The sequence below is a fragment of the Hypanus sabinus genome, chromosome 11, assembly GCF_030144855.1.
Source record: "Hypanus sabinus isolate sHypSab1 chromosome 11, sHypSab1.hap1, whole genome shotgun sequence".
Lineage (NCBI taxonomy): Eukaryota > Metazoa > Chordata > Chondrichthyes > Myliobatiformes > Dasyatidae > Hypanus > Hypanus sabinus.
The window spans coordinates 77,681,154-77,708,706 of NC_082716.1; the positions used below are offsets into that span (position 1 = coordinate 77,681,154).

A 27,553-nucleotide genomic window follows, 5' to 3' on the forward strand; every position below is an offset into this window, starting at 1 on the left:
CCTGAGGAGCAGGGCTTTGAATTCCGTGTACTTGCCGTCTGCCGGGGGCGACTGTACGAACTCCGCGACCTGGGCAGCTGTGTCCTGGTCGAGGGAGCCCACCACGTAGTAGTAGCGGGTGTCTTCTGAGGTGATCCGGCGAACGTGGAATTGGGCTTCGGCTTGCTGGAACCATAGGTCCGGGCGCTGTGTCCAGAAACCCGGCAGTTTCAACGAAACCGCATGAACAGAGGCGGCGTCGGTCATTTCTGGTCCAAAAATCGTTTGGACCGTCGGGGTCACCAATTGTAGCGGTGTGCTACGAGCAGCGCTAAAATTACGACACGGAGTCGGTAACTGCAGTCGAAGGAAAAACTTTATTCGAAAACTTCAGCCTCACTTTAAAGCCTCTGTCAACCGGCCCCCCATGGCGAAGAGGCTCCAAAGCCTGTGCTCGCAAACCCCCGTAGGCTATCTAATTGTGAGTCGGTTCGGATACGCTAGGAAATGAGGCGCTACACTAGCCAGTTTTATTGATACTCACAGAGCAGAAATTAGCAACATAGTCCTTGAGTGGAGTGCATGAAAAGGAACAACAAAAGAATACTTTTTCTAACAGGAACCACCAAATTATAGATTGGAGACTTTTTTTTCTAGTTTTTAAAACTGTGAAAGAGTTCTGATAAAATGTTTGATCTGAAGCATTAATTCAGTTTATTTTTCCACGGATGCTGCCAGACCTGCTGAGCATTCCCAGTTTTTTTTAAAGTCAGATTTTCAGGTTCTGCATATTTTTAACTCTTTTATGAGTTTTTATTAGTCTGAAATTAAAGTAAAATGTTTATTAATATCCGATGAAAGGAGAAGAGTATGTAGTTTATTATTCACATTTTAGACCATTAGACTCAGGAGCAGAATTAGGTCATTCAACCTCATATACCCACCCTCTCACCGTATCCCTTGATGCCTCAACCAATCAGGAATCTAGCAACTTCTGCATTAAGTATACCCATGGACTTGGCCTCCACCACAGTCTGTGGCAGAGCATTCCACAGATTCACCACACTAAAGCTAAAAACTTCCTCTTTCCTTTAGTTCTAAAAAGTCACCCCTCAATTTGAGGTTGTGTCCTCTAGTTTTGGATACCCCCACCTTAGGAAACATCCTCTCCACATCCACCCTATCTAGTCCTTCAACATTCGGTAGGTTTCAATCAGATCCCCATGCATTATTCTAAATTCCAGTGAGTACAGGCCCAAAGTTGCCAAATACTCCTCATATGTTAACCCTTTCATTCCTGGAATCATCCTCATGAACCTCCTCTGGACTCTCTCCAATGACAATACATCCTTTCTGAGATAAGGGGCCCAAAACTGTTGCCAATACTCCGTGCGGCCTGACTAGTGTCTTATAAAGGCTCAGTATTATCTCCCTGCTTTTATATTCTATTCCCCTTGAAATAAATGCCAACGTTGCATTTGCTGCCTTTACTACAGACTTACTTGTGAATTAACTTTCTGGGAGTCTTGCACAAGTTCCTTTGTACCTCTGCTGTTTGAATTTTCTCCCCATTTAGATAATAACCCACACTATTGTTCCTTTTTCAAAAATACAATTATCACATATTTCCCAACACTGTATTCGACCTGCCACTTTTTTGCCCATTCTTCCGATTTGTCCAAGTCCTGCTGCAATTGCATTGCTTCCTCAGCCCTACCTACCCCTCCACCTATCTTCATATCATCCACTTAGTAGATATATTTTCAAGGAGAGAAGCAAGATTCTGCTTTGGGAAATTGATGTTATTTGGCTACATGAATAAACTACCCACTTTATCTAGTAGTTTTGCTTAAAGGTACAGTTCAGGTTACAGCAATACCTCTATTAAATCCTAAGATTAGAAGGTTATATATTGGAACTTAGTAAAGGCATGCTAAAATATACATAAACACGAGGAAATCAGCAGATGCTGGAAATTCAAGCAACACACACAAAATGCTGGTGGAACGCAGCAGGCCAGGCAACATCTATAGGGAGAAGCACTGTCGACAATTCAGGCCGAGGCCCTTCGATAGGACTAACTGAAAGGAAAGATAGTAACTGATTTGAAAGTAGGAGGGGGAGGGGAAAATGTGAAATGATAGAAGAAGACCGGAGGGGGTGGGGTGAAGCTGAGAGCCAGACAGGTGATTGGCAAAAGGGATACTGAGCTAGAGAAGGGAAAGGATCATGGGATGGGAGGCCTAGGGAGAAAGAAAGGGGGAGGGGAGCACCAGAGGGAGATGGAGAACAGGCAGAGTGATGGGCAGGGAGAGAGGAAAAAAAACAACTAAATATATCAGGGATGGGTAAGAAGGGCAGGGGCATTAACGAAAGTTAGAGAAGTCAATATTCATGCCATCAGGTTGAAGGCTACCCAGCCGGTATATAAGGTGTTGTTCCTCCAAGTGTGGTTTCATTTTGACAATAGAGGAGGCCATGGATAGACATATCAGAATGGGAATGTTCCAAGCCTATACGGGTATCCGTCCCTCTCTTTTCCTTCGCTACATCGATGACTAAATTGGCGCTGCCTCCTGCACGCATGCTGAGCTCGTTGACTTCATTAACTTTGCCTCCAACTTCCACCCTGCCCTCAAATTTACCTGGTCTATTTCTGACATCTCCCTCCCCTTTCTGTCTCCATCTCTGGAGACGGCCTATCTACTGATATCTACTATAAGCCTACAGACTCTCACAGCTACCTGGACTATTCCTCTTCCCACCCTGTCTCTTGCAAAAATGCTATCCTCTTGTCACAATTCCTCTGTCTCCGCCGCATCTGCTCTCAGGATGAGGCTTTTCATTCCAGGACGAAGGAGATGTCTTCCTTTTTTAAACAAAGGGGCTTCCCTTATTCCACCATCAACTCTGGTCTCAAACGCATCTTTTCCATTTCCTGCACATCTGTTCTCACCCCATCCGCCTGCCACCCTACTCGGGGTAGGGTTCCCCTTGTCCTCACCTACCACCCCACCAGCCTATAATTCTCCGTAACTTCTGCCACCTCCAACTGGATCCCACTACCAAGCATATCTTTCCCTCCCGCCACTTCTGCTTTCCGCAGGGATTGCTCCCAACTCGACTCCCTTGTCCATTCATCCCCCCATCCCTTCCCACCAATCTCCCTCCTGGCACTTATCCTTGCAAGCGGAACAAGTGCTACACCTGCCCTTACACTTCCTCCCTCACCACCATTCAGGGCCCCAGACAGTCCTTCCAGGTGAGGTGACACTTCACCTGTGAGTTGGCTGGTGTGGTATACTGCGTCCGGTGCTCCTGGTGAGGCCTTTTATATATTGGTGAGACCCAACGCAGACTGGGAGACCGTTTCACTGAACACCTACGCTCTGTCTGCAAGAGAAAGCAGGATCTCTCAATGGCCACACATTTTAATTCCACATCCCAATCCCATTCTGATACGTCTAACCATGGCCTCCTCTACTGTCAGGATGAAGCCACACTCAGTTTGGAGGAATAACACCTAATATACCGCTGGGTAGCCTCCAACCTGATGGCATGAACATTGACTTGTCTAACTTCTGTTAATGCCCCTCCTCCCCTTCTTACCCCATCCCTGATATATTTAGGTTTTTTTTCTCTCTCTCTGCCCATCACTCTGCCTGTTCTCCATCTCCCTCTGGCGTTCCCCTCCCACGTTCTTTCTCTTTAGGCCTCCTGTGGCATGATCCTTTCCCTTCTCTAGCTCTGTATCCCTTTTGCCAATCACCTGTCTGGCTCTTAGCTTCACCCCACCCCCTCTGGTCTTCTCCTATCATTTTGCATTTCCCCCTCCCCCTCCTACTTTCAAATCTCTTACTATCTTTCCTTTCAGTTAGTCCTGATGAAGGGTCTCGGCCTGAAACCTCGACAGCGCTTCTCCCTATAGATGCTGCCTGGCCTGATGTGTTCCACCAGCATTTAGTGTGTGTTGCTAAAATATATGTAGTATACTTTACTGGCTCATAAGGCTTACTAAGCTCTGTTGTACTTAAAAGCATTTGAACATGCAAGACCAATATTTTTCCTCACATTACAATGATTTTTCTTTCGGTTACATTTTTCCTATACCTTTTGAGACAAGTAATTGATTCAGCAGTTCAGCTCCAAACTGTTAGTAAACCATGCATTTCATTCTAATGCCAATCAATGAGTATTTCAAACAAGTGACAAGTATTTTGCTGTTCCTAGCATTTTATTCTCAATTAGTTTTTACTTATAAAATTATTATGCATTAAAACAAATGTGGTATTAATTGGAAGGACAAATTAGCCATGTGGCGGTTTCAAATCCATGTTCCCAAGGCATTTTGTGTTTAAAATTTGAAAATTGGCTTAGCTGATATTTATTCATTCTTGGCCAAACAAATGTGGGACTGTCACTTTTAAATGTAGGAATTTAGTTTGATTTCTGTAGACTGATTTTCCCTACCCAAGGACAGTTCCTGTTCTTGCATCTTCCATCCATAAAAATGAGTTTCCTGCTGACTAACTGCCCGAAAAAGGCTGAGTGAAGAGAAACAGGTTTGTTATGCTTGTGGCAGATGGGAAGTGAAAGAATGCCAGCATACTAAGTCGGCATCACTTTAATGACAAGTTTCAGGTATTCAGCTTCTTCATACTCTACCTTCGGGCAGTTTGTGGTAAATAGAATTTCTGTGGATGTTCTGACCCAAGTTAAAATAATTTTGCATTTGGCTTCCCTTCATCAGACAGACACAGATTCATTGCTTTTGTGTTGCTTCATCATTCATTAACAGAAAGTGAATGCAAGTTCCAAAACCTGAAATTATAGAGAAAGATGTGATCAGATCATTTGAAAGTTAATTGTGAGAGAAGTCGGCATATTGACAGATCCTTGTAAGTTTCTGGCTCTAGTTTGGATTGATCAATTCTAGCGTGAATTGACTACCTTTCTGAACACTTTTTTCCTGAAATGAATTCAAGCAATTAATATATTGGACTTGAATGTTTAATTATTGATGGAGACTGTAAATATTTTTCTGTGTCATTTTCCTCTCTGTCTGATGGTCTCTCTCTCCTTCTCATCCCAGCTTTGTTTCTTTTTTGTGGAAGTTTTCTAATATCAAATTAAATATATTATTTTGCATTTTCTGATAAAGATTCTAAGACAGAATCTTGAATATTATATATTTAGGAGAAGCACAGTTGTTTCACACTGTCCCAGACATTTTCTCTTTTCCTTCTTCCCAACTGGCAGAAGATAGAAAAGCCTGAAAGCACATGCCACCAGGCTCAAGGACAGCTTCTATCTCACTGTTATAAGACTATTGAGTGGTTCCCTAGTACAATAAGCTTGACTCTTGACCTTATCCACCTCATGTAACCTTGCACCTTAATGTCTACCTGCATTGCACTTTCTCTGTACTGTAACACTTTATTCTGTGTTCTGCCATTGTTTTGCCTTGTAATACCGCAATGCACCATTGTAATGAATTGATCTGTATGGACGGTATGCAAAAGACAAATACTTCCACTGTATTTCAGAGCATATGACAATAATAAACCAATTTACCAATTGTTTCACCTCCAACAGCCACTTCATTGTTCTGATTCTTTAATCACAGAACATTGCTATGCAGTTACATATTACAATAAGCAAGAATAAGAAATGATAGTCATGTAAATTTAACACTAACTATGCTCCATACATTTTTCTCCAGTTTAAGATGGGCATTGCAGCAGCTGATCAGCTGGTATGCATGTAAAATATGACATCCATTCCTTTTCAATCTTACAAGGAAATGTAGGTTTGAGTAGCTCTTCAAATAATAAATGAAGTTACATTCTTGTAGCCCTAATGCATGAAATGAGTTTAATATATTATTTTCTTACAACTGTGCCAACACTTCATAAATGATTTGGTCCATACTTTCATGATTTCAGAATGCTTTTGATGGTACGGACTCATCCTAAACACGATTTTAAAAATTTATAAAAAGCAAATTTTGTGCGCAGCTTGTACTATTAATTATGGCTTTACCACTCTCAGAGTGAAGACTTCATATTGATAGATTACCAGAGTTCCTTGCCTATCAATATATTAAGCCTTCATGCCTTTGCAGAAGACACTCCTGCTATGAATGGGTTCTAAAATAGTTTTATTTAAAATGATTGGGGATTGAGAATTCTGGTTCTGCACATTCATAGAATGGGTTGGGGGGAAGGTGTTGTCTGTGCTTGAGGAATAATTTCACATGTGCATCTCCTCAAGAATGTGCAGGAGACTAGCACCATCTATAGAGGGAAGTGAAGTGGTGACTGAATTACTAATGGCCTTTCTCACAAATGGAATCAAATCCTAATCAAAATTGCTTGTAAAATGATTCCAGTTTTCTAACTATAGTTAGAGTTTAGGAATTCACTGAGCAGTTAGAATAGAAAAGAAATAATGGTGGTTAAATGATACTGATCCATTTCATGTCATGTCATCTCCACTGGATTTTACAGCAACACTGGGTTGTGTTGGATCGTCTTGCAGTGAAGAGCTGGCTACTTCCTTGATCAATTGCATTTGCTTTATTCATTATCAATATTATCATCTGCTAATGTGAGCTTCTTTTGCTACAGTGGTTGAAATTTACCCTCAAAGTTGCAGATCCATTCAAGCAAATAGAAGATGCAGTAGTTCGATCTAAAACCACTGAATTATGCCTAAACAATGGAGACTACAATGGGATGAGGGAGGATTTGGCTAGTGTAGACTGGGAACACAGGCTATATGGTGGGACAGTTGAGGAACAGTGGAAGACTTGCAAAGGGATTTTTCACTGTGCTCAATAAAAGTATATTCCAGTTAAAAGCAAGGGTGGGGTGAATCAGACTTGGATAACTAAGAAAATAAAAGAAGGTATCAAACTAAAAGCTCGTGTATACAAAGTCACCAAGAGTAGTAGGAAACTGGAAGATTGGGTAAACTTTAAAAAGCAACTAAGTACCACTAAGTGAGCAATAAAGAAAGGGAAGCTAGGTTATGAAAATAAATTAACACAAAATATAAAATGGAGAGTAAAAGTTTTTATAATTATATAATGCAGAAAAAGATGGCTAAAGTGAATGTAAGTCCCTTGGAAGACAAGAAGGGGGAATTAATATTGGGTAATGAGGAAATGGCCAAGGCTTTGAATGACTATTTTGTGTCAGTCCTCATGGTGGAGAACACATCTAGCATGCCAAAGAGAGATGTTATGGATGCGATGGAAGGTGAGGACCTCAATACGGTAGCTACCACTAAAGAGATAGTGCTGAGCAAACTTGTGGGCCAGAAGGTAGCTAAGTCCCCTGGGCCTGATAGAATGCATCCCAGGGTAACTGAAAGAAAAAGCAGAAGTTATAGTGGAGGCTCTGGTGATGATTTACCAAAATTCTGTGGACTCTGGGCAGGTCCCATCAGATTGGAAGACGGCGAATGTCACACTGCTGTTCAAAAAGGATGTAGGCAAAAGGCATGTTACTATAGGCCAGTTAGTTTAACATCTGTAATTGGGAAAATGCTTAAAACTATCATTAAAGAAGAAATAGCGAGGCATCTAAAAATAAATGGATCCATCAGGCAGACACAGCATGGATTCAGAAAAGGCAGGTCCTGTTTAACAAACTTACTGGAATTCTTTGAGTATTAGCGAGTGCAGTGGATAGAGGGGAACAGATGGACATTATTTGCTTGGATTTCCAGAAGGCATTCGATAAGGTGCCACATAAAAGACATCACAAGATAAGGATACATAGATTTACATAGATGTAATGGCATGGATAGAGGATTGGTTAACTAATAGCAAGTAGAGAGTTGGGACACATGAGTGTTACTCTGGTTGGCACTCAGTGGTGAGTGGTGTGCCACAGGGTCGGTGCTGGGCCCGCAACTGTTCACAATATACATTAATCATCTGGAAGAGGGGACTGAGTGTAGTGTATCTGAGTTTGCTGATGATACTAAATTAAGTGGAAAAGCAAATTGTGCAGAAGATATGGAGAGTCTGCAGAGAGATGTAGATAGGTTAACTGAGTGGGCAAGGATCTGACGGATGGAGTACAATGTTGGTAAATGTGAGGTCATCCACTTTAGAAGGAAAAATAAAAGCAGATTATTATTTAAATGGTTAAAATTGCAGCATGCTGCTGTGCAGAGGGACTTGGGAGTGCTTGTGCATGAATCACAAAAGTTGGTTTGCAGGTGCAGCAGGGAAGGCAAATGGAATGTTGATCTTCGTTGCTAGAGGGATTGAATTTAACAGCAGAGAGGTTATGCTGCAACTGTACAGGGTACTGGTGTAGCCGCACCTTGAGTACTGTGTGCAGTTCTAGTCTTACTTGAAGAAGGATATACTGGCCTTGGAGGCAGTGCAGAGGAGGTTCACCAGGTTGATTCAGAGATGAGAGGGTTGGACTATGAGGAGACATTAAGTCAACTGGGACTGTACTCACTGGAATTCAGAATGAGAGGAGATCTTATAGAAACATGTAAAATTATGAAAGGGATAGATAAGATAGAGCCAGAAAAGTTGTTGAGACTAGGTGAGACTAGAGCTGGGGACATAGCCTCAAGATTCGGGGGGAGTAGATTTAAGATGGAGATGAGGAGGAACTGCTTTTCCCAGAGAGTGGTGAATCTGTGGAATTCTCTGACCAATGAAGCAGTGGAGGCTACCTCAATAAATATATTTAAGACAAGGTTGGATAGATTTTTGCTTAGTAGGGGAATTAAGGGTTATGGAGAAAAGGCAGGTAGGTGGATACAAGTCCATGGCTAGATCAGCCATGATCTTACTGAATGACAGAACAGCCTGGATGGGTCAAATAGCCTGCTCCTGCTCCTATTTGTTATGTTCTTACTCTGGTCAGCTCTGCCTTTGAATACCTTGTTTCACAATCGGAGTGTGACTCGCTATCTTACCACTCTAGTTGATGTAATTTACCATAATTGCACTAGTAACATTTTATTTATTAGCTACAAAATTTGTATTAATAATTTGCATGATCTAATCTGGATTCATGATTATTAAATGATTATAAATCAATAGGAAACTCACATTTGTACCGCTTGAATACCACTTTAAGTTGCACTAACTTGGTTTTATTATTGTATAACCTTCTGATTAGCAGCTTTCATTTATCTCAGCACCTTGACCTCAGTTTGTTGGAATCAGCAGTCTATATCCACCTTAAGAATTATGATTTTTAAATCTAATTTTCCTTTCTTCTTTAAGTACCTAAAGATGTGGTTTAATTATAACTAGCATCTAAGTACAACTGTATAATTTAGCTTTCCCCATATTTTAGCTACTGCTCAAGACTTGAGATTTGTACTTTTATTTTTCATTTTCCTCTGATACCATCTGATACATATCTGATACCAAAAAGGGAAATGGTTTCTTGTTCTTCTTCCTCACATCCCTTAATTCTCCAAATACTACATATTCACCCTGGAAGATCTCAATTATTTCGATTATCTCACCATTGATTTTATTGAGTTCCCAACTATTTCTGTGTCTGCCAATTATTCATCATGCAGACACTGATTTGCTGAATCATTGTCCCTCTAATACTTTTGATGCCATCTGAATGATGTTAATCTTCATCATCCTCTGTATTAGACTCTTCATCAGCTCTTTTGAGTTCAAGTGGGCTTGTACATCATTGGCAGAATGTTAATCTCATCAAATATCAGCAAATTTGACTGCAATGCATTAAGGATTATTATTTCAATTATTAATTGATAATTAACCAGAATTACTGGAAATGTAATGATAAAACACAATTCTTTCCATCACATACCAGCAAACTATCCTCTCCATTCTCCAATAGATATAAAGAGCCAATAGGTAGTTTTTCATTAGATTATCTGTTGAGATGCCAGTTGCCATTTCCCTCATTTTGCTTTACCCAATGGCTCAAACCTCTCCAAATTGTCTCTGCTGCCTTGGAACTAAGATTGCATTTATCTCTCTTACGTTTATCTATCCTGCCCAGCACATTCTCCCCCAAACTCAAATTATTCCTTTTTCTACTTAATTCTATTCTGATGACTATTGACCCCAACTTCTCCTGTTGTGTCTAACATTACTGATACTGTTAAATGGCTTGCTTTCTTAGATACTGCCTTCCATTCTACATGCCCTCCTCATACCCACCAATCAGATTTCAAATTTTCTACAATTAATTCTCCTTTTACAATAAAAACATGCAGTCTTCACTGTCCTTGTAAGTTATTGCCTCTCTCATAGTCCCCTTTCTCTTTCAGTGAATAAGGACGTTGCTTCCTAAATCCTTCCAGTCATCTTACTGAACCTATCCAAAAATCACCTTTTTAAAATCAGTCTGCAATTTTGGCTGTGGTAATCAGTCCATCCTTGGTATATTTAACTATTTCATCCTTGTTCAACTTTCCTCTTTTGTTATATGCTTCCTTTTGCTTGGTGCAATTCTTGTATTATAGTGTAGCTGGGGATACTTATGTTTAGCTTCCTGTGTTTTTATTTCCCTTTTCATCCTCTAAAGGTCTTTTTTTATTCCCTTCATATTTATAATTTACATAATAGATGCTGCTCTTCAGCAAAATTATTAGAAGACAGAACATCATTCATGCTCGTACTTCCAATTTTGGCTCATCTGCCCTCCTGTGGACCATTCCAGGGTCTCATAACACAACCTTCCTCAGTTTATCTTCTGCTGAAACCTGAATCCCTGTTTTACCTCTAGGCTTATGTATTCCAATCAGCTCTTGGCATCTCATTTATTTTCCCTGTATAATTAGCTTGTTCAAGTTCTTCATTTGCAAGATTCTTCATGACTTCACTACTGACCATGTCAACACCTATCTTCAGCCACAGTGGTGTTAGAAAGTTTATGAACCCTGTAGAATTCTCTCTATTTCTGCATAAATAGGACCTAAAATGTGATCATATCTTCACGTGTCAACTAGAGGAGAACCCAGTCAAATAAGTAACACAGAAACATTATACTTGTTCATTTATTTATTGAGAAAAATGATCCAGTAATACATGTATAACTGTTGATCAGTCCTGTAAATCAGCTGGGAGGAATTTTAAACCATTCCTCCTTAGAAAACTCTTTCAACTCAGGGATATTGCTGGGCTTCCTTGCATGAACTGCTCGCTTCAGGTCTTTCCACAACATTTTTACAGGATTAACGTCAGCACTTTGATTCGGCCTTTCCAAAACACGATTTTTCTTCTTTTAAAGCCATTCTGTTGTTAATTTACTCTTGTCTTTCTGATGATCATTGTCTTGTTGATTTATTCAACATCTATTAAGCTTCAGGTGAAGGACTGCTACCCTGGCATTCTCCTATAAGATGTCCTGATACAATTTTGAATTCATTGTTCCCTCAACGATTGCAAGCTGTCCGGGCCATGAAGCAGCAAAGCAGCTCCAAACCATAACACTCCTCCCACTGTGCTTCACAGTTGGGACAAGGTGTTGGTGTGCAGTGCCTTTTTTCCTCCAAACAAAACAAAGTGCATTTCTGCCAAAAAGTTCAACTTCTGTCTCATCTGTTCACAGAACGTTGTCCCAGAAGTGTTGTACAATATCCAGGTGGTCTTTTGCAAACTTGAGGCATGCAGCAATGTTTTATTTTTTGGAGAGCAGTGGTTTCCTCCATGGCATCCTTCCATGAGCACCGTTCTTGTTCATTGTTTTTTTAATATATAGTGAACACATAAACAGAGACTTTTGCAAGTTCTAGAGATTTCTGCAGGTCTTTTGCTGTTACTCTTGGGTTCTTTTTCACCTCCTTCAGCATTGCATGTTTTGCTCTTGGTGTGACCTTTCCAGGATACACATTCCTAAGGAGAGTAATTTCCTCCATCTGTAGACAGTTTCTCTTGCTGTAAACTGATGAACACTCAGGTCTTTAGAAATGCTTTTGTAGCCTTTTCCAGCTTATTGCATCTCTACAATTCTTCTTCTGAAATCCTCTGAAAGTTTTTTTGTTCAAAGCACATAAACAGATTTTTCTTGAGAAGAGCAGCATCTGTCAGTAACCTGACTTTGTGTTTTTTCTATAGGACAGGGCACCTCTACAACCCACACCTCAGTTCTCATCTCGTTGATTGGAACACCTGACTGCAAATAGCTTTTGTAGAAGGTTCACATACTTTTTCCAACAAATATGTGAAATATTGGATTGTTTTTCTCAATAACAAGTATAATCTTTTTGTGTTATTTAATTGGGTTCTCCTTATTTAGTTTTGGGACTTACGCGAAGTCTGATCACATTTTAGGTCATATTTATGCAGAAATAGTGAAAATTCTACAGGGCTCACAAACTTTCTAGCACCACAGTATTTCTTGCAGCTTTTCAAACCTATTCTCTGCAGTACCTCATTAGACTCTTCGTCCAGACCTAATTATTTCGACAGCAATGTGCAGCCTTTCTTCTCCCTTGGACCCACGTTCTATAATATCCTCTCTAAAACTTTATCTCTCTGCCTTTCATCTTTTATGATGCTCATCAAAACACACTTTTTCAACCAAATCTTGGTCAGTTGTCCTAATCTGCTTCTGTCTCAAATCAATTCACTAGTTCAAGGTAGTTTTGTTGTTTTAGGAATGCTTTATTTGCACACTTTGTGGTATTCCTGCATACAATAGTAATAATAGTTTGTTTCCTTGTTTAGCTCTAATCTTAGACCTGGTCTTGGTTGGAATTGTCAAGTCATTGGTCCGCAGGCGACGCCCCACGCACAACAGGATGGATATGTTTGCTACATTTTCTGTGGACAGGTACTCCTTCCCATCAGGACATGCAACAAGAGCAGCAATGGGAGGTCGATTTTTCCTTAATCACTTGGTTTTAGCTGTTCCACTTCGCATTTTGGTCGTGCTGTGGGTGTGCATTGTGGGACTCTCAAGAGTGATGCTAGGAAGACACAATGTGACGGATGTTCTTTGTGGATTTATCATGGGATATTTACAGTTCACCCTGGTGGAATATATGTGGCTGTCATCCAATAACCTGCAGACCTTCCTAAGATTATGGGGACTCAAATAGTTAAATAGTAGCATAAAATGTTTAATTTTTATGTATCCAACTAACAAAGGTACTATATTTTCAGTCTGATATGTAGATTGACAGAGGCAAAACCAGTCTTGGCTTATGGTTTTCTATGACTTCTGTACTTATGTTTCACATAATTTCTGGTTAGCATGAAATCTGTAAATTCTCTATTTTTTTCAAATTCAAAAATAACAAAAGATAAATTGCTAACCTTTAATGTTTTTAAATTAATTTTCCATTTATCCTTGTAATTACTTTTCAATTGTGTATGTGCAAATTATTGTTTTTTTTTAATTAAGGTTTAACCAAAAATTGGGAACTATTTTGCCTGATTTTGCATTTATGTTTTTGGGTCTGTCAGAAATTCAAACCAACTTTTTTTTTCTCAACAGGATGTTGTCTTGATCATATTTTTACTGCTTGTAGTGGGTTTTATTCATGTGCACTCCTATCTGTTCCTTTGTATATATCTGCTGACTGATAACCCCAAAAGGCAAATGACTGTCTATCCGATATTCTTGCAATTCTTTTTTGTCACTTGGTTTGTTTTTTCAGATGATCTACTTCCTTCTGTGACACCTTTTAATCTATTACGTCTCTCTGGCTGTTCTTTCTTGTGCCTTTTTATTTTTGTATATTAGTTTCTCTTTTTCTATCCCTCCTCTTCCAATCTGTCAACATCTTGCTTCATCTCTTTTTCTTAAAGTCCTGTTCAAAGGTTTGGTTTGAGGTTTGTAGGTATGACTAACCAAACTACTCTTCTCATTACTTTTCTGTCCACCCACATCTCTCCCTCTTCCTCCTTCTTCCTTGTTCCACCCCCGCCCCACTTTTCTGTTCATGCTGTATTGTCCTTTAAGCTTCTATCAGGAAATGATAATGGCAGATGAGGTTGCTCCAGCAAACTCTATGAGCAAATTACTAAGAAATGGACTCATTCACGTTAGGACCTCTGTAAAGTCATGCCACTTAGTAGACCAGCACTTTTAAAAACTGAAACCCAGTGAGTACTACTTTGAATCAGAACAATTTTCTCATTTGGTTGCTAGAGATTTACTTCAGTGACTAGCGACTCATTTATTGTATAATTAACTTACAGCCTTTTCCTTAAATGATCAAAGATTAACTATATGGATCTTGTTCCATTTTTCATATCTTGTTTACACAGTTGTGCTAGAAGAGGGAAGCCCACAATGTCTCAGAATTGGTCATCCTAAAATAAAGCTTTCTGTCAAGGGAATAACTAATGCTCCTTGCCCAGCCATAGAGTGAAAAATCACAGTGTAAAACGTAGTAATTTCATAACATTCAGGAGCCTTCCCTTTAAATTCCTGTTCCCACATATGTTAGTAAAACAAAATTTTGTGTATAAACCCAGCAATGATCTAAATGGCTCTTCATTTTATCCATGTATTGTTTTTCTTCCTTATTCAGTGAAATAGTTGAGCCCCAGCCAGTGCCTTTATTCTTGGCAGCTACTGTGATCTGTTTTGAATGGGGAATGCTGAATTTTTACCATTATTCCTATCAAGAATTTTTTTTTTAATCCTGTTAAAATGTCTGTCCTAAAACTGCCTCTGACCAGGTAGTTTCAAAACATATGACACAAATGCAGGAAATATATAACTATTGTATAACTATTGTGTAAAATATATCTTCTTTGCAGAAACCTTTTAGTTAACTGTCAACTAGAGTAGTTCCAACACCTGGTGACCATCTTTGACTTTACAGAACCTCGAGTCCTCCATGTTAATAGAGATTCAAGATCAGCTTCTTACTTTGAGCATGTACAATGTAAAATGATTGTTTAGCTGTGGCAGTACTGATTTTTGTTTTTGTATTTGTACAGCTGCTGCATCTGTTGTTTTTCTCTGCTGAGTTACAATTTAGATTAAATTGATCTTGTTTTATTATATAGCAGTTATGTATATTTCTGCAAGACAAGCACAGCTGGTACAAAAGCCCCATGCTCTTGTCCATTAGGTGAGGCAGCAGGTAATTGATTTACCCCAAAATCACCAGCACATCTTGCTGTGATCAAAATTTTTAGTTTATATTTTGAGAGGTTTACAGATTTCCCAAAATATACCGCAGATGTGCCATAGATATCAAGGAAGTTGTTGCCTTCAAATCAGTGCACAGAATGTATTACAAACTGTGAAGTTAAAACCTTTTCAGTAACATGCCAAGTTAAACCTATTCTGCTTTTATGTTTTTATATATCCATGATTATGGACTATACCAGCAATATACAGATGCAGTCACGTTCAGTGTAAGCTGCTATGGTTTTTTCTCATACCACTTGAGTAGACTTGTTTTACGCTCAGCTGAAATACCAATAATCTTATGTTTGAGACTAGCTTTTGACTATTTTAAAATGTTTTTATTTTCAAGAATAAATGAAAAATGTTATATGTTGACATTGTTTTTATAATTATGATCTTCGGTATGGCAGCTAAAATGTTCAATAAACATTTTAGTATGATTTATGAAGTCGACAACTGAGGGGGAAAAAGTTCTGGTATGTATGAAATAAACCTTTGATTTTCCATAACACTAAGCTACACTGTTGTGAACCTAGTATTTGTGGTGTGTAATTGTACTTGTGTACCTGTTCTGAAATGTTGTCATATATCTAAAGTGTATTTGCGCTGTGTAATTTAGGAAATAGGATGAAAGTTTTTATGGAACATTTAATTACTGTAATAAATGATTATATTAAGAAAATAATGTTATGTGAAAAGTTACACCTGTGTTGTAATGCAAGGTTATTTGAAGCTTACTAAACAAACTCTGTAGTGCTATTGCAAATCTCAGGATTAGCATTCCATTCAAAAGTCAACCATCCTAATCCAATTATTACTCAGCCATTCTTTTGCAGGCTGTATGATTTTGTGAATGTATTTGTTGCTTTTCCAAAAATAAACTAATGGAAGCACAACATTTCCTTTTTGAATTCTGACTGAACCTGCTGTTTTACTTAGTGCCTGCAGGAATAGATTTGACTACTACATTTTCCCATCACAGTTTGGCCAAACTCCAAATAGCTTTAAATAGTCATAAATTCAGGAGTATTTTAGACTTTGTGAACAGGCCAGTCACTATTCTCTCAATCTTGAAAGAACTTCAAATATAACTATCAAAATGATAATATCAGTGCTGTAGTAACTTTTTTGTACAAAAAGGCATCATTTATTTTTTAATAATTGATAATTGTCCCATCTCACTGTACCTTGTCTTGTCTGCCCCATTTTTGTTGTCCAATTTTTTAGTTAGCTTTTGATTCTACTCTGAGCTTGCTTACTGATTTAAAATGCATTCCTGTTTGCCTTCTCTTGGGTATGATAATTTTTTGAAAGCGGGAATTATCAAATGGGTAGTTGATAGTCCAAAAGGGGCTTTGTAAAGAAGTTTTTCAACACAACCGTGCTTTGACTCATTCCTAACTGAAGGGTTTATAATCCAAGTATGATGCTTTATGAAGTTACAGGCAGGTTTTCTGGACTGGTGAAATAGGGCCAGTCTCCTGACTTGCATTAATTGATATTTTTATGTTGTTCCCTGATTAGAAAAAAAATCCTGAGTGATATTAAGTGAGGTCATATTGGAAGAGAGATGTCTTAAATAAATCCAAAGTGATATGAAATAATGCAATGCACTGAGCAAATTGTCAATATGCAACAGCAAAGGGTTCTATCCATCTGCAAGTCTTTTCTGGGATTCTTCTGAATTTGGGAAGTCCTTTTTTTGTAGACTGTGGCATCAGAAGTGATCTGTCAAATAAATGTCTGCTAATTGGTACCTCTGATTGCAATGTCTCAGTTAATCAGGAGGTTATCACTTTTTGTGGTGAATTCAGAAGGAAAGATTTTTTTTATATTTGCTTGTAATGTTGTTTTCCTAGTTCTTGTTAGTTATAAATGATTCCAGATTTCAAGAAACCCCTATTTACAGTGGCATGCAGAAGTTTGGGCACCTCGGTCAAAATTTCTGTTACTGTAAATAGTTAAGTGAGTAGAAGATGAACTGATCTCCAAAAGTCATGAAGTTAAAGATGAAACATTCTTATCAACATTTTAAGCAAGATTAGTGTATTATTTTTGTTTTGTGCAATTTTAGAGTGGAAAAAAAGGAAAGGAGCGCCATGCAAAAGTTTGGGCACCCCATGAGATTTGAGCTCTCAGATAACTTTTACCAAGGTCTCAGACCTTAATTAGCTTGTTAGGGCTATGGCTTGTTCACAGTCATCATTAGGATGCAAATTTCAAAGTTTTCTAAATACCCTGACTCTTTAAACCATGTCCCAACAATCAGCAGTCATGGGCTCCTCTAAGCAGCTGCCTAACACTCTGAAAATTAAAGTAAATAATGCCTGCAAAGCAGGAGAAGGCTATAAGAAGATAGCAAAGCATTTTCAGGTAGCTGTTTACTCAGTTTGTAATGTAATTAAGAAATGGTAGTTAATAGGGACAGTGGAGGTCAAGTTGAGGCAAATCAAAACCCCCGTTTGACTGCAAAAGATCTTCAGGAAGATTTAGCAGACTCTGGAGTGGTGGTGCACTGTTCTACTGTGCAGTGACGCCTGCACAAATATGACCTTCATGGAACAGTCATCAGAAGAAAACCTTTCCTGCATCCTCACCACAAAATTCAGCGTCAGAAGTTTGCAAAGGAACATCTAAAAAAGCCTGCTGCATTTTGGAAACAAGTTCTGTGGACCGATGAAGTTTAAAATAGAACTTTTTGGCCACAATGAGTAAAGGTAGGTTTGGAGGGAAAAGGGTGCAGAATTTCATGAAAAGAACCTCTCTCCAACTGTTAAGCACAGGGGTGGATCGATCATGCTTTGGGCTTGTGTTGCAGCAAGTGGCACAGGGAACATTTCACTGGTAGAGGAAAGAATGAATTCAATTAAATACCAGCAAATTCTGGAAGCAAACATCACACTGCCCGTTAAATAAATAAATAAACAAACAAACAAATAAATAAATAGAAAAATAAATCAATCATCCAAAGATGAAAAAAGGATGGCTTCTTCAACAGGATTTTGATCCTAAACACACCTCAAAATCCACAATGGACTGCCTGGAGGCACAAGCTGGGGGTTTTGCCATGGCCCTCCCAGTCCCCTGACCTAAACATCATTGAAAATCTGTGGATAGATCTCAAAAGAGCAGAGCTCGAGAAACTCACAGAAATAGAAGCCTTTTGCAAGGAAGAATGGGCGAAAATCCCCCAAACAGGAATTGAAAGACTCTTAGCTGGCTGCAGAAAGTGTTTACAAGCTGTGATACTTGCCAAAGGGGGTGTTACTAAGTACTGACCATGCAGGGTGCCCAAACTTTTGCCTCGGGCCCTTTTCCTTTTTTGTTATTTTGAAATAGTAAAAGATGGAAATAAAAAAAAGTAATCTTGCTTAAAATATTAAAGAAATGTGTCATCTTTAACTTGATGCCTTTTGGAAATCAGGTCATCTTTTACTTGCTTAGCTATTCACAGTAACAGAAATTTTGGCCAGGGGTGCCAAATCTTTTGCATGCCACTGTATCTCATTCAAATAGTAGAGTATAATATTATGGTAATCTTTTTAAATTGTTAATCATTGTTGCAATTGTATAAATGTATTTACATTTAATTCCTAAATTATTTTCTACAATAAAAAAGTGAACTTCCTTTGTTTTGTGTTTTACATTTTCCCTCTTGAATGTTTAAAAAAAATCTTAAGAGCTTCAGACAAAATATGCTCAGATTTTAAGATCCCACTTCACTTAATTACAATATTGAAAAGTGCTATTCACTGTAATTGAGGACCTTGGACCTACTGTAGAATTCAGTTGCCTGGTGCAGTTTCTTCTGAACTTTTTGGGACTGAATTCAGTTCTTGCAAAGTTATTTCCTTCTGGACCTAATTTCAAGGGCAGTGCATATACATGTTTTAAGGGATATGCAATGTTGATCACTCTTGGAATATCAGGTTTATAGCACTGTTAGGCTAACAGCAGTGATGTTTAAAAGGGTCCTGCCGAAGGACAGTATTGGGAATCCAGTGCAGGAAGCTTCACTTGGATTTGGTTAAAGCATGCATATTTACAATACTCCCTGCAAGTTCTTGCACACCACCAATTGACAGTCTGTATTCAAACCTCCAATGAAGAGCATTTTAAATGTTTATGAAGCTAACATATAAGAAGGGCAGTTGATTATACTTTATTCAGTATTAACAACTATACAAATCTAGTTTATAAATAAATTAAAAATATGTGCAACCAAGTGAGGCAGATAAAGTTGGTATCACAATAAAAAGCAAATTCATTAATTTTATTTTTGACACCTAATGGAAAAGGAAAATTTTAACCAAAAGGAAAATTTTAGTTGTAGTTGTAGAATTTAAAGAGATTGCAATATTAAACTTTAACCTATCTAAACTATAATCTACTTTATCTATCTCTATCCATGCTACATTACTGTGCAAAAGTCTTCTGCACAGTACTTATTTGTCAACGTGAAGCAGAGAGCAAGTTTGCAAATCTGGTGGGTACAAAGGAAGTTGGGAGTGGTGAGGGTGGAATGCTGCAGGAGGGATGTAGCAGAGGACGGAGTGCCAGGGCAGGGGTAGAATGTATGCACTCACACCCAGCACTGAGAAACCAGGCAAGGTCATTTGATTCAAAACAATTGAGTTATCGATCAATACAAAATGTCTCTCTGGTTCTTCCTACTCCTTTCCCTCTCTTCCTTTTCCAAACCATGATTCCCCTCTCCCTGTCCCCTTCCCATTCTCCGTACCCAATAGACACCTATATTAGAATCGGGTTTATCATCACTCATGTATGTCATGAAGTTTGTTTTTTCTTGCAGCAGCAACAGTATAGTGCAATACATAAATTTACTACAGTAATGTGCAGAAGTCTTGGGCACCTAGGTATACATATGTACCTAAGGCTTTTGCATGGTACTGTAGATCTCCAGTCACCCCTTTGAAAACCAAAGTTTTTGAATGTGTCAATCCACGTTCAAAACTTATCCCACTCCCGATCTCCAAGATTTGCACTTAATAGTTCCTCACTCAGGAGGGTAAATAGCACTGGTGGTTGCACTTTCAAATTGATCTCTTATCATTACCAGTCTCTTTTAAATCTCTGGTGAACATTCTCAGAGCTGTAAAAATTTGACTCAGTTCTCAATCATTTCTGAAACTACCAAGGGCCCAAGACTTAGCAACATACTCCATGTGATTCCAAAAAGTCGCCCTTGATCTGATGTTGCAGTATTGTGTGCCATTGCATAGGAAAGGATAAGCTAAAAATCTGCACTTGATGGCCCTGTGATATCCGTCTCGGGCTGATGTTAAGCGGTCTTCAAAGAGAGTGAACCTTCGCAAGGCAGAAGGTCCCAATGGAGTACCTGGTAAGGCTCTGAAAACCTGTGCCAACTAACTAGTGGGAGTATTCAAGGACATTTTCAACCTCACACTGCTACGGGCAGAAGTTCCCACCTGCTTCAAAAAGGCAACAATTATATCGGTGTCTAAGAAGAATAATGTGGGCTGCCTTCATGCTGTTTCCTGGTAGCACTCACATCAACAGTGATGAAATGCTTTGAAAGATTGGTCATGACCAGACTGAACTCCCACCTCAGCAAGGACCTGGACCCATTGCAATTTGCCTATCACCACAATAGGTCAATGGCAGATGCAATCTCAATGGCTCTCCACACAGCTTTAGACTGCCTGGACAACACAAACACCTATGTCAGGATGCTGTTCATTGACTATAGCTCAGCATTTAATACCATCATTCCCACAATCCTGATTGAGAAGTTGCAGAACCTGGGCCTCTGTACCTCCCTGTGCAATTGGATCCTCGACTTCTAACCAGAAGACCACAATCTCTGCGGATTGGTGATAGCATATCTTCCTAGCTGATGATCAACACTAGCGCACTTAAGGGGTGTGTGCTTAGCCCACTGCTTTATTCTCTATTACACATGACTCTGTGGCTAGGCATAGTTCAAATACCATCTATAAATTTGCTGGCGATACAACCATTGTTGGTAGAATCTGAGGTGGTGACGCAAGGGCGTACAGGAGTGAGGTATGCCAACTAGTGGAGTGGTGCCGCAGCAACAACCTAGCATTCAACATTAGTAAGATGAAAGAGCTGATTGTGGACTTCAGGAAGGGTAAGATGAAGAAACACATACCAATCCTCATAGAGGGATCGGAAGTGGAGAGATTGAGCAGTTTCAAATTCCTGGGTGTCAAGATCTTTGAGGATCAAACCTGGTCCCAACATGTAATTTTAAAGAAAGCAAGACAGCAGCTATACTTCATTAGGAGTTTGAAGAGATTTGGCATGTCAACAAATACACTAAAAAACTTATATAGTTGTACCATGGGGAGCATTCTGACAGTCTGCATCACTGTCTGGTATGGAGGGACTACTGCACAGGACCGAAATAAGCTGTGGAAGTTGTAAATCCAGTCAGCTCCATCTTGGGTACTAGCCTACAAAGTATCCAGGAAATCTTCAGGGGGCACTGTCTTAGAAAGGCAGCATTCATTACTAAGGACCTCCAGCACCCAGGGCATGCCCTTTTCTCACTGTTACCATCAGGCAGAAGGTACAGAAGCTTGAAAACACACACTCAGGGATTCAGAAACAGCTTCTTCCCCTCTGCCATCCGATTCCTAAATGGACATTGAATCTTTGGACACTACCTCACTTTTTTTAATCTACAGTATTTCTGTTTTTGCACATTTTAAAAAAATTATTCAATATACATAATTGATTTGCTTGTTTATTTATTATTTCTATTTTATTTATTATTTTTTCTCTGCTAGATTATGTACTGCATTCAACTGCTGCTGCTAAGTTAACAAATTTCACATCACATGGCATGATAATAAACTTGATTCTGATACAATAGTATCGCAAATCTTCTCAAGTTTATTCATATTATTTAAGTCAAGCTCGTAAGTGCAATACTATGATTGACCACAATTTTTTAACACTCATCTTTTTTACTTTATAACTATAATCTACTCCATCTTGGAAAAGTAATCATGTTAAATATCCTATGGTTTAAGTTATGAATTCTGTGTGCTTTACTGAATCAAGACATCGAAAGACTAACTATTCTGAATATTCTGGCCTGTAGTAATTCACTTGCTGCCAAAACAGATCGATGGCAGATGTCATCTCCCAGCTCTATGCTCATCTCTGAAGCATCTGGACAGTGAATTGTTACACTTGTTTTCATTGATTACAGCTCTGTCCTTAATACTATAATTCCAAGTAAATGCATCTCCAAGCTCCTAGATTTCTTTCTGACCAAAAGACTGCAGTCGGTAAGGATAGGCAGCAATACCTCCTCCATGATTATTCTCATCACCGACTCCTACAAGACTATATCCTCAACCCCATATACTGCTCCTTATGCATTCATGACTGCATGGCTCCAAATTCTGCTATAATAACATCAGCAAGTTTGCAGATGATACCACCAAAGTGGTCTGAATCTCAAATAAATGTTGAGTTGAAGTAAAGGAAAGAGAGAGACAGGGAACCTAGTGACATGGTGTAATGATACAACCTTTCCCTCAATTTTGGCTGCACATTGATTTCAGGTAGCGGGTGGGTGCACATACAGTGCCGATGTGAGAGCTTCAGTTTCCTCAGAGTGAACATCACTAATAGCTTGTCAGGCCAAGAAAGCTCACCAGTGCTTCTACTTCCTCAGGAAGCCAAAAAAAATTGGCATGCCCCCTCTAACCCTCATCAATTTTATTGATGCATCTACAGAAGGCATCCTCTCATGATACACGCCAGCTTTGAATGGCAGCATGATCATAAGAAACTGCAGCGAGTGCTGGATATAGATCAGTGCGTCATGGAAACAGGTCTCCCCTCCATGCACTGTCTACACTTCCCACTGCCTCAATAAAACAGCCAAAATAAAAGACTCCACCCACCTGAGATATTCTCTCTTCTCCCCCTCCCATTAGGCCGAGTAAAAGCCTGAAAGCACATACAGCCAGGCTCAAAGACACAGCCCTATCCTGCTTTTATAAACACATTTGTGCGATAAACATAGAAAATAGGTGCAGGAGTAGGCCATTTGGCCCTTTGAGCCTGCACCGCCATTCAGTATGATCATGGCTGATCATCCAACTCAGATATCTGCTTTCTCTCCATACCCCGTGATCCCTTTAGCCACAAGGGCCATATCTAACTCCCTCTTAAATATAGCCAATGAACTAGCCTCAACTGTTTCCTGTGGCAGAGAATTCCACAGATTCACCACTCTCTGTGTGAAGAAGTTCCTCCTCATCTCGGTCCTAAAAGGCTTCCCCTTTATCCTTAAACTGTGATCCCTCGTTCTGGACTTCCCCAACATCGGGAACAATCTTCCTGCATCTAGCTTGTCCAATCCCTTTAGAATTTTATACGTTTCAATAAGATCCCCCCTCAATCTTCTAAATTCCAGCGAGTATAAGCCTGGTGAATCCAGTCTTTCTTCATATGTAAGTCCTGCCAGCCCAGGAATCAATCTGGTGAACCTTCTTTGTACTCCCTCTATAGCAAGAATGTCTTTCCTCAGATTAGGGGACCAAAACTTCAGGTGTGGTCTCACCAAGGCCTTGTACAACTGCAGTAGAACCTCCCTGCTCCTGTAAGCGAATCCTCTTGCTATGACTGCCAACATACCATTTGCCTTTTTCACCGCCTGCTGTACCTGCATGCCCACTTTCAATGACTGGTGTACAATAACACCCAGGTCTCGTTGCACCTCCCCTTTTCCTAATCGGCTACCATTCAGATAATAATCTATTTTTCCTGTTCTTGCCACCAATGTGGATAACATCACATTTATCCACATTAAATTGCATCTGCCATGAATTTGCCCACTCACCTAACCTATCCAAGTCACCTTGCATCCTCTTAGCATCCTCCTCACATCCACAAACTTGGAGATGCTGCATTTAATTCCCTTGTCTAAATCATTAATATATATTGTAAACAACTGGGGTCCCAGCACTGAGCCTTGCGGTACCCCACTAGTCACTGCCTGCCATTCTGAAAAGATCCCATTTATTCCCACTCTTTGCTTCCTGTCTGACAACCAATTCTCTATCCATATCAAAACCATACCCCCAATACCGTGTGCTTTAAGTTTGCACACTAATCTGTGTGGGACCTTGTCAAAAGCCTTTTGAAAATCCAAATATACCACATCCACTGGTTCTCCCCTATCCACTCTACTAATTACATCCTCAAAAAATTCTATAAGATTCGTCAGACATGATTTTCCTTTCACAAATCCATGCTGACTTTGATGATTTCACCGCTTTCCAAATGTGCTGGTATCACATCTTTGATAACTGACTCTAGCATTTTCCTCACCACCGATGTCAAGCTAACTGGTCTATAATTCCCCGGTTTCTCTCTCCCTCCTTTTTTAAAAAGTGGGGTTACATTAGCCACCCTCCAGTCCTCAGGAACTAATCCAGAATCTAAGGAGTCTTGAAAAATTATCACTAATGCATCCACTATTTCTTGGTCTACTTCCTTAAGCACTCTGGGATGCAGACCATCTGGCCCTGGGGATTTATCTGTGTTTAATCCCTTCAATTTACCTAACACCACTTCCCTACTAACATGTTCCTCAGTTCCTCCATCTCACTAGACCCTCTGTCCCCTACTATGTCCGGAAGATTATTTATGTCCTCCTTAGTGAATACAGAACCAAAGTAGTTATTCAATAGGTCTGCCATGTCCTTGTTCCCCATGATCAATTCACCTGTTACATCTGTCTTAACCAATCTTTTTCTTTTCACATATCTGTAAAAGCTTTTACGGTCAGTTTTTATGTTCCCTGCCAGCTTTCTCTCATAACCTTTTTTCCCTTTCCGAATTAAGCCCTTTGTCCTCCTCTGCTGGACTCTGAATTTCTCCCAGTCCTCAGCTGTGCCGCTTTTTCTGGCTAATTTGTATGTTTCTTCTTTGGACTTGATACTATCCCTAATTTCCCTTGTCAGCCACAGGTGCGCTACCTTCCCTGGTTTATTCTTTTGCCAAACTGGGATGAACAATTGTTGTAATTCATCCATGTGATCTTTAAATGCTTGCCATTGCATATCCACCATCAACCCTTTAAGTATCATTTGCCAGTCTATCTTAGCTAATTCACGTCTCATACCTTCAAATTTACCCTTCTTTAAGTTCAGAACCTTTGTTTCTGAATTAACTATGTCACTCTCCATCTTAATGAAGAATTCCACCATATTATGGTCACTCTTACCCAAGGGGCCTTGCACGACAAGATTGCTAACTAACCCTTCCTCATTGCCAATACCCAGTCTAGAATGGCCTGCTCTCTAGTTGGTTCCTCGACATGTTGGTTCAGAAAACCATCCCGCATACATTCCAAGAAATCCTCTTCCTCAGCACCCTTACCAATTTGGTTCACCCAATCTATATGTAGATTGAAGTCACTGCTGTACCTTTAAATGCTTGCTATTTAAACTGCTGTACCTTTATTGAATGCATTTCTAATTTCCTGTTTAATGCCATCCCCAACCTCACTACTACTGTTAGGTGGCCTAGATAAGATGATCACTTGATGCACAATTTATCTCATTGTGACTTTGCACCTTACTGTTTACTTGTATTGCACTACTGTAACACTACTCTGCATTCTACTATTATTTTACCTTGTACTACCTCCGATGCACCATTGGAATAAATTGATCTGTATGGACAGTATGCAAGATGGATTTTTCACTGTGCCTCAGTACATGTGAGAGTAATAAGCAAATTTATCAATTTAGAAACATAGAAAATAGGTGCAGGAGTAGGCCCTTCGGCCCTTCGAGCCTGCACCGCCATTCAGTATGATCATGGCTGATCATCCAACTCAGAACCCTGTACCTGCTTTCACTCCATACCCCCTGATCCCTTTAGCCACAAGGGCCATATCTAAATCCCTCTTAAATATAGCCAATGAACTGGCCTCAACTGTTTCCTGGGGCAGAGAATTCCACAGATTCACCACTCTCTGTGTGAAGAAGTTTCTCCTCATCTTGGTCCTAAAAGGCTTCTCTTTTATCCTTAAACTGTGGCCCCTCGTTCTGGACTTCCCCAACATTGGGAACAATCTTCCTGCATCTTGCCTGTCCATTCCCTTTAGAATTTTATATGTTTCAATAAGATCCCCCCTCAATCTTCTAAATTCCAGCAAGTATAAGCCTAGTCGATCCAGTCTTTCTTAATATGAAAGTCCTGCCATCCAATTGGTGTCAATGCTACATTGTGATAGTTTCTGTTCTCCTTCCAAGCGGTCAAAACCTGCTTCCATACTTGACTGAGGTAACACCACATTCTGGGATGTTTGAAACCAAAATGGAGTTTGAAATGCCACCTTTTCTTGCAGAAGTTAGCAAACCAAGCGTAGAAATTACCTATTGTAATCATTGTCCATTTATGATGTACTGAAAAGGACTATATGAAAATAAATAATTTCAGGAGGTGAGGAATGAATTTGAAGAAAAAACATGATTAAGCGAAAGCAAAATTGCAAAAAAGTTATTAAGTTTTTTTCACTGTCATTCATGTGGGATTCTAGTTTAGAATGCTGCAATGGTTGCTTTGGTCATTGCTGATCAGCTTACAAATAAGGATTTCCTTGTAATGTTCTGCTTTGCTGATGTCTTTCTTATCTTAACAGCTGATCCACCAAATAGGGCTTTAACATTCACTTAGTTTTGTGGGGGAGGCCGAGTCCTAATTCACAATGTCTTCATCTGCATTCCAGTCTTAATCCTGGTTTCCATCCTCACTCTCTGGTGTGTTAGAACCTACATAAATATTGAAGTTTCATGCATCCTGTTCATATTCATTGTGATCAAATTTCCCAAGTGTACATTGTCAAATGTTTTCTCCTACATAAAAATATATCCAAATTTGCAAATGAATTGCATCTTCTGTGGCAGTGTGTAAAAATCAGTTTTAATATCACTGGCATATGTTGTAAAATTTGCTGTTATGTGACAGACTAAGAACAAAAGAAATAGGACTACGTTGCAATATATAATAATAAAAACTTAATTACAGTAAGAAGTGTATATATATATAAATATTATAAATATATATGTGTGTGTGTGTGTGTGTATACGTGTATATATATTGCTGATGAATGCCACCTTTTTGAAGTATCACCCTTTAAAGATGTCCTGGCTGCTAAGAGGCTGGTGCCCATGATGGAGCAGACTGACTTTACAACTTCCTGTAGCGCTCACCGATCCTGTGCTGTGGCCCCTCCATACCTGATGGTGATGCAACCAGTTAGAATCCTCTCCACGGTGCATCTGTAGAAAACTGCAAGTGTCCTTGGTGACATATCAATAAGTACATTTAATGTCAAAGATATGTATACAAAATACATCCTGAAATCCTTTTTCTTTGCAAGCATACACAAAAATAGAGTGCCCCAA

The 27,553-nt window shown here is 39.4% G+C and overlaps 2 protein-coding genes across 2 annotated transcripts in view; one reads left to right on the forward strand and one right to left on the reverse strand.

Annotated features, from left to right (window-relative positions):
* Positions 1–4,785, reverse strand: part of fam78bb (family with sequence similarity 78 member Bb) — a 59,813-nt gene extending 55,028 nt beyond the window's left edge. The window contains exon 1 of the mRNA XM_059984781.1: positions 4,645–4,785. The gene's annotated coding sequence lies outside the window, so the exon portion shown is untranslated. The remainder of the gene's footprint in view (positions 1–4,644) is intronic.
* Positions 1–18,066, forward strand: part of plpp6 (phospholipid phosphatase 6) — a 46,969-nt gene extending 28,903 nt beyond the window's left edge. The window contains exon 2 of the mRNA XM_059984777.1: positions 12,680–18,066. Coding sequence (XP_059840760.1) covers positions 12,680–13,053 — 374 coding nt within the window. The 3' untranslated portion in view covers positions 13,054–18,066. The remainder of the gene's footprint in view (positions 1–12,679) is intronic.
* Positions 18,067–27,553: the final 9,487 nt, after the last annotated feature.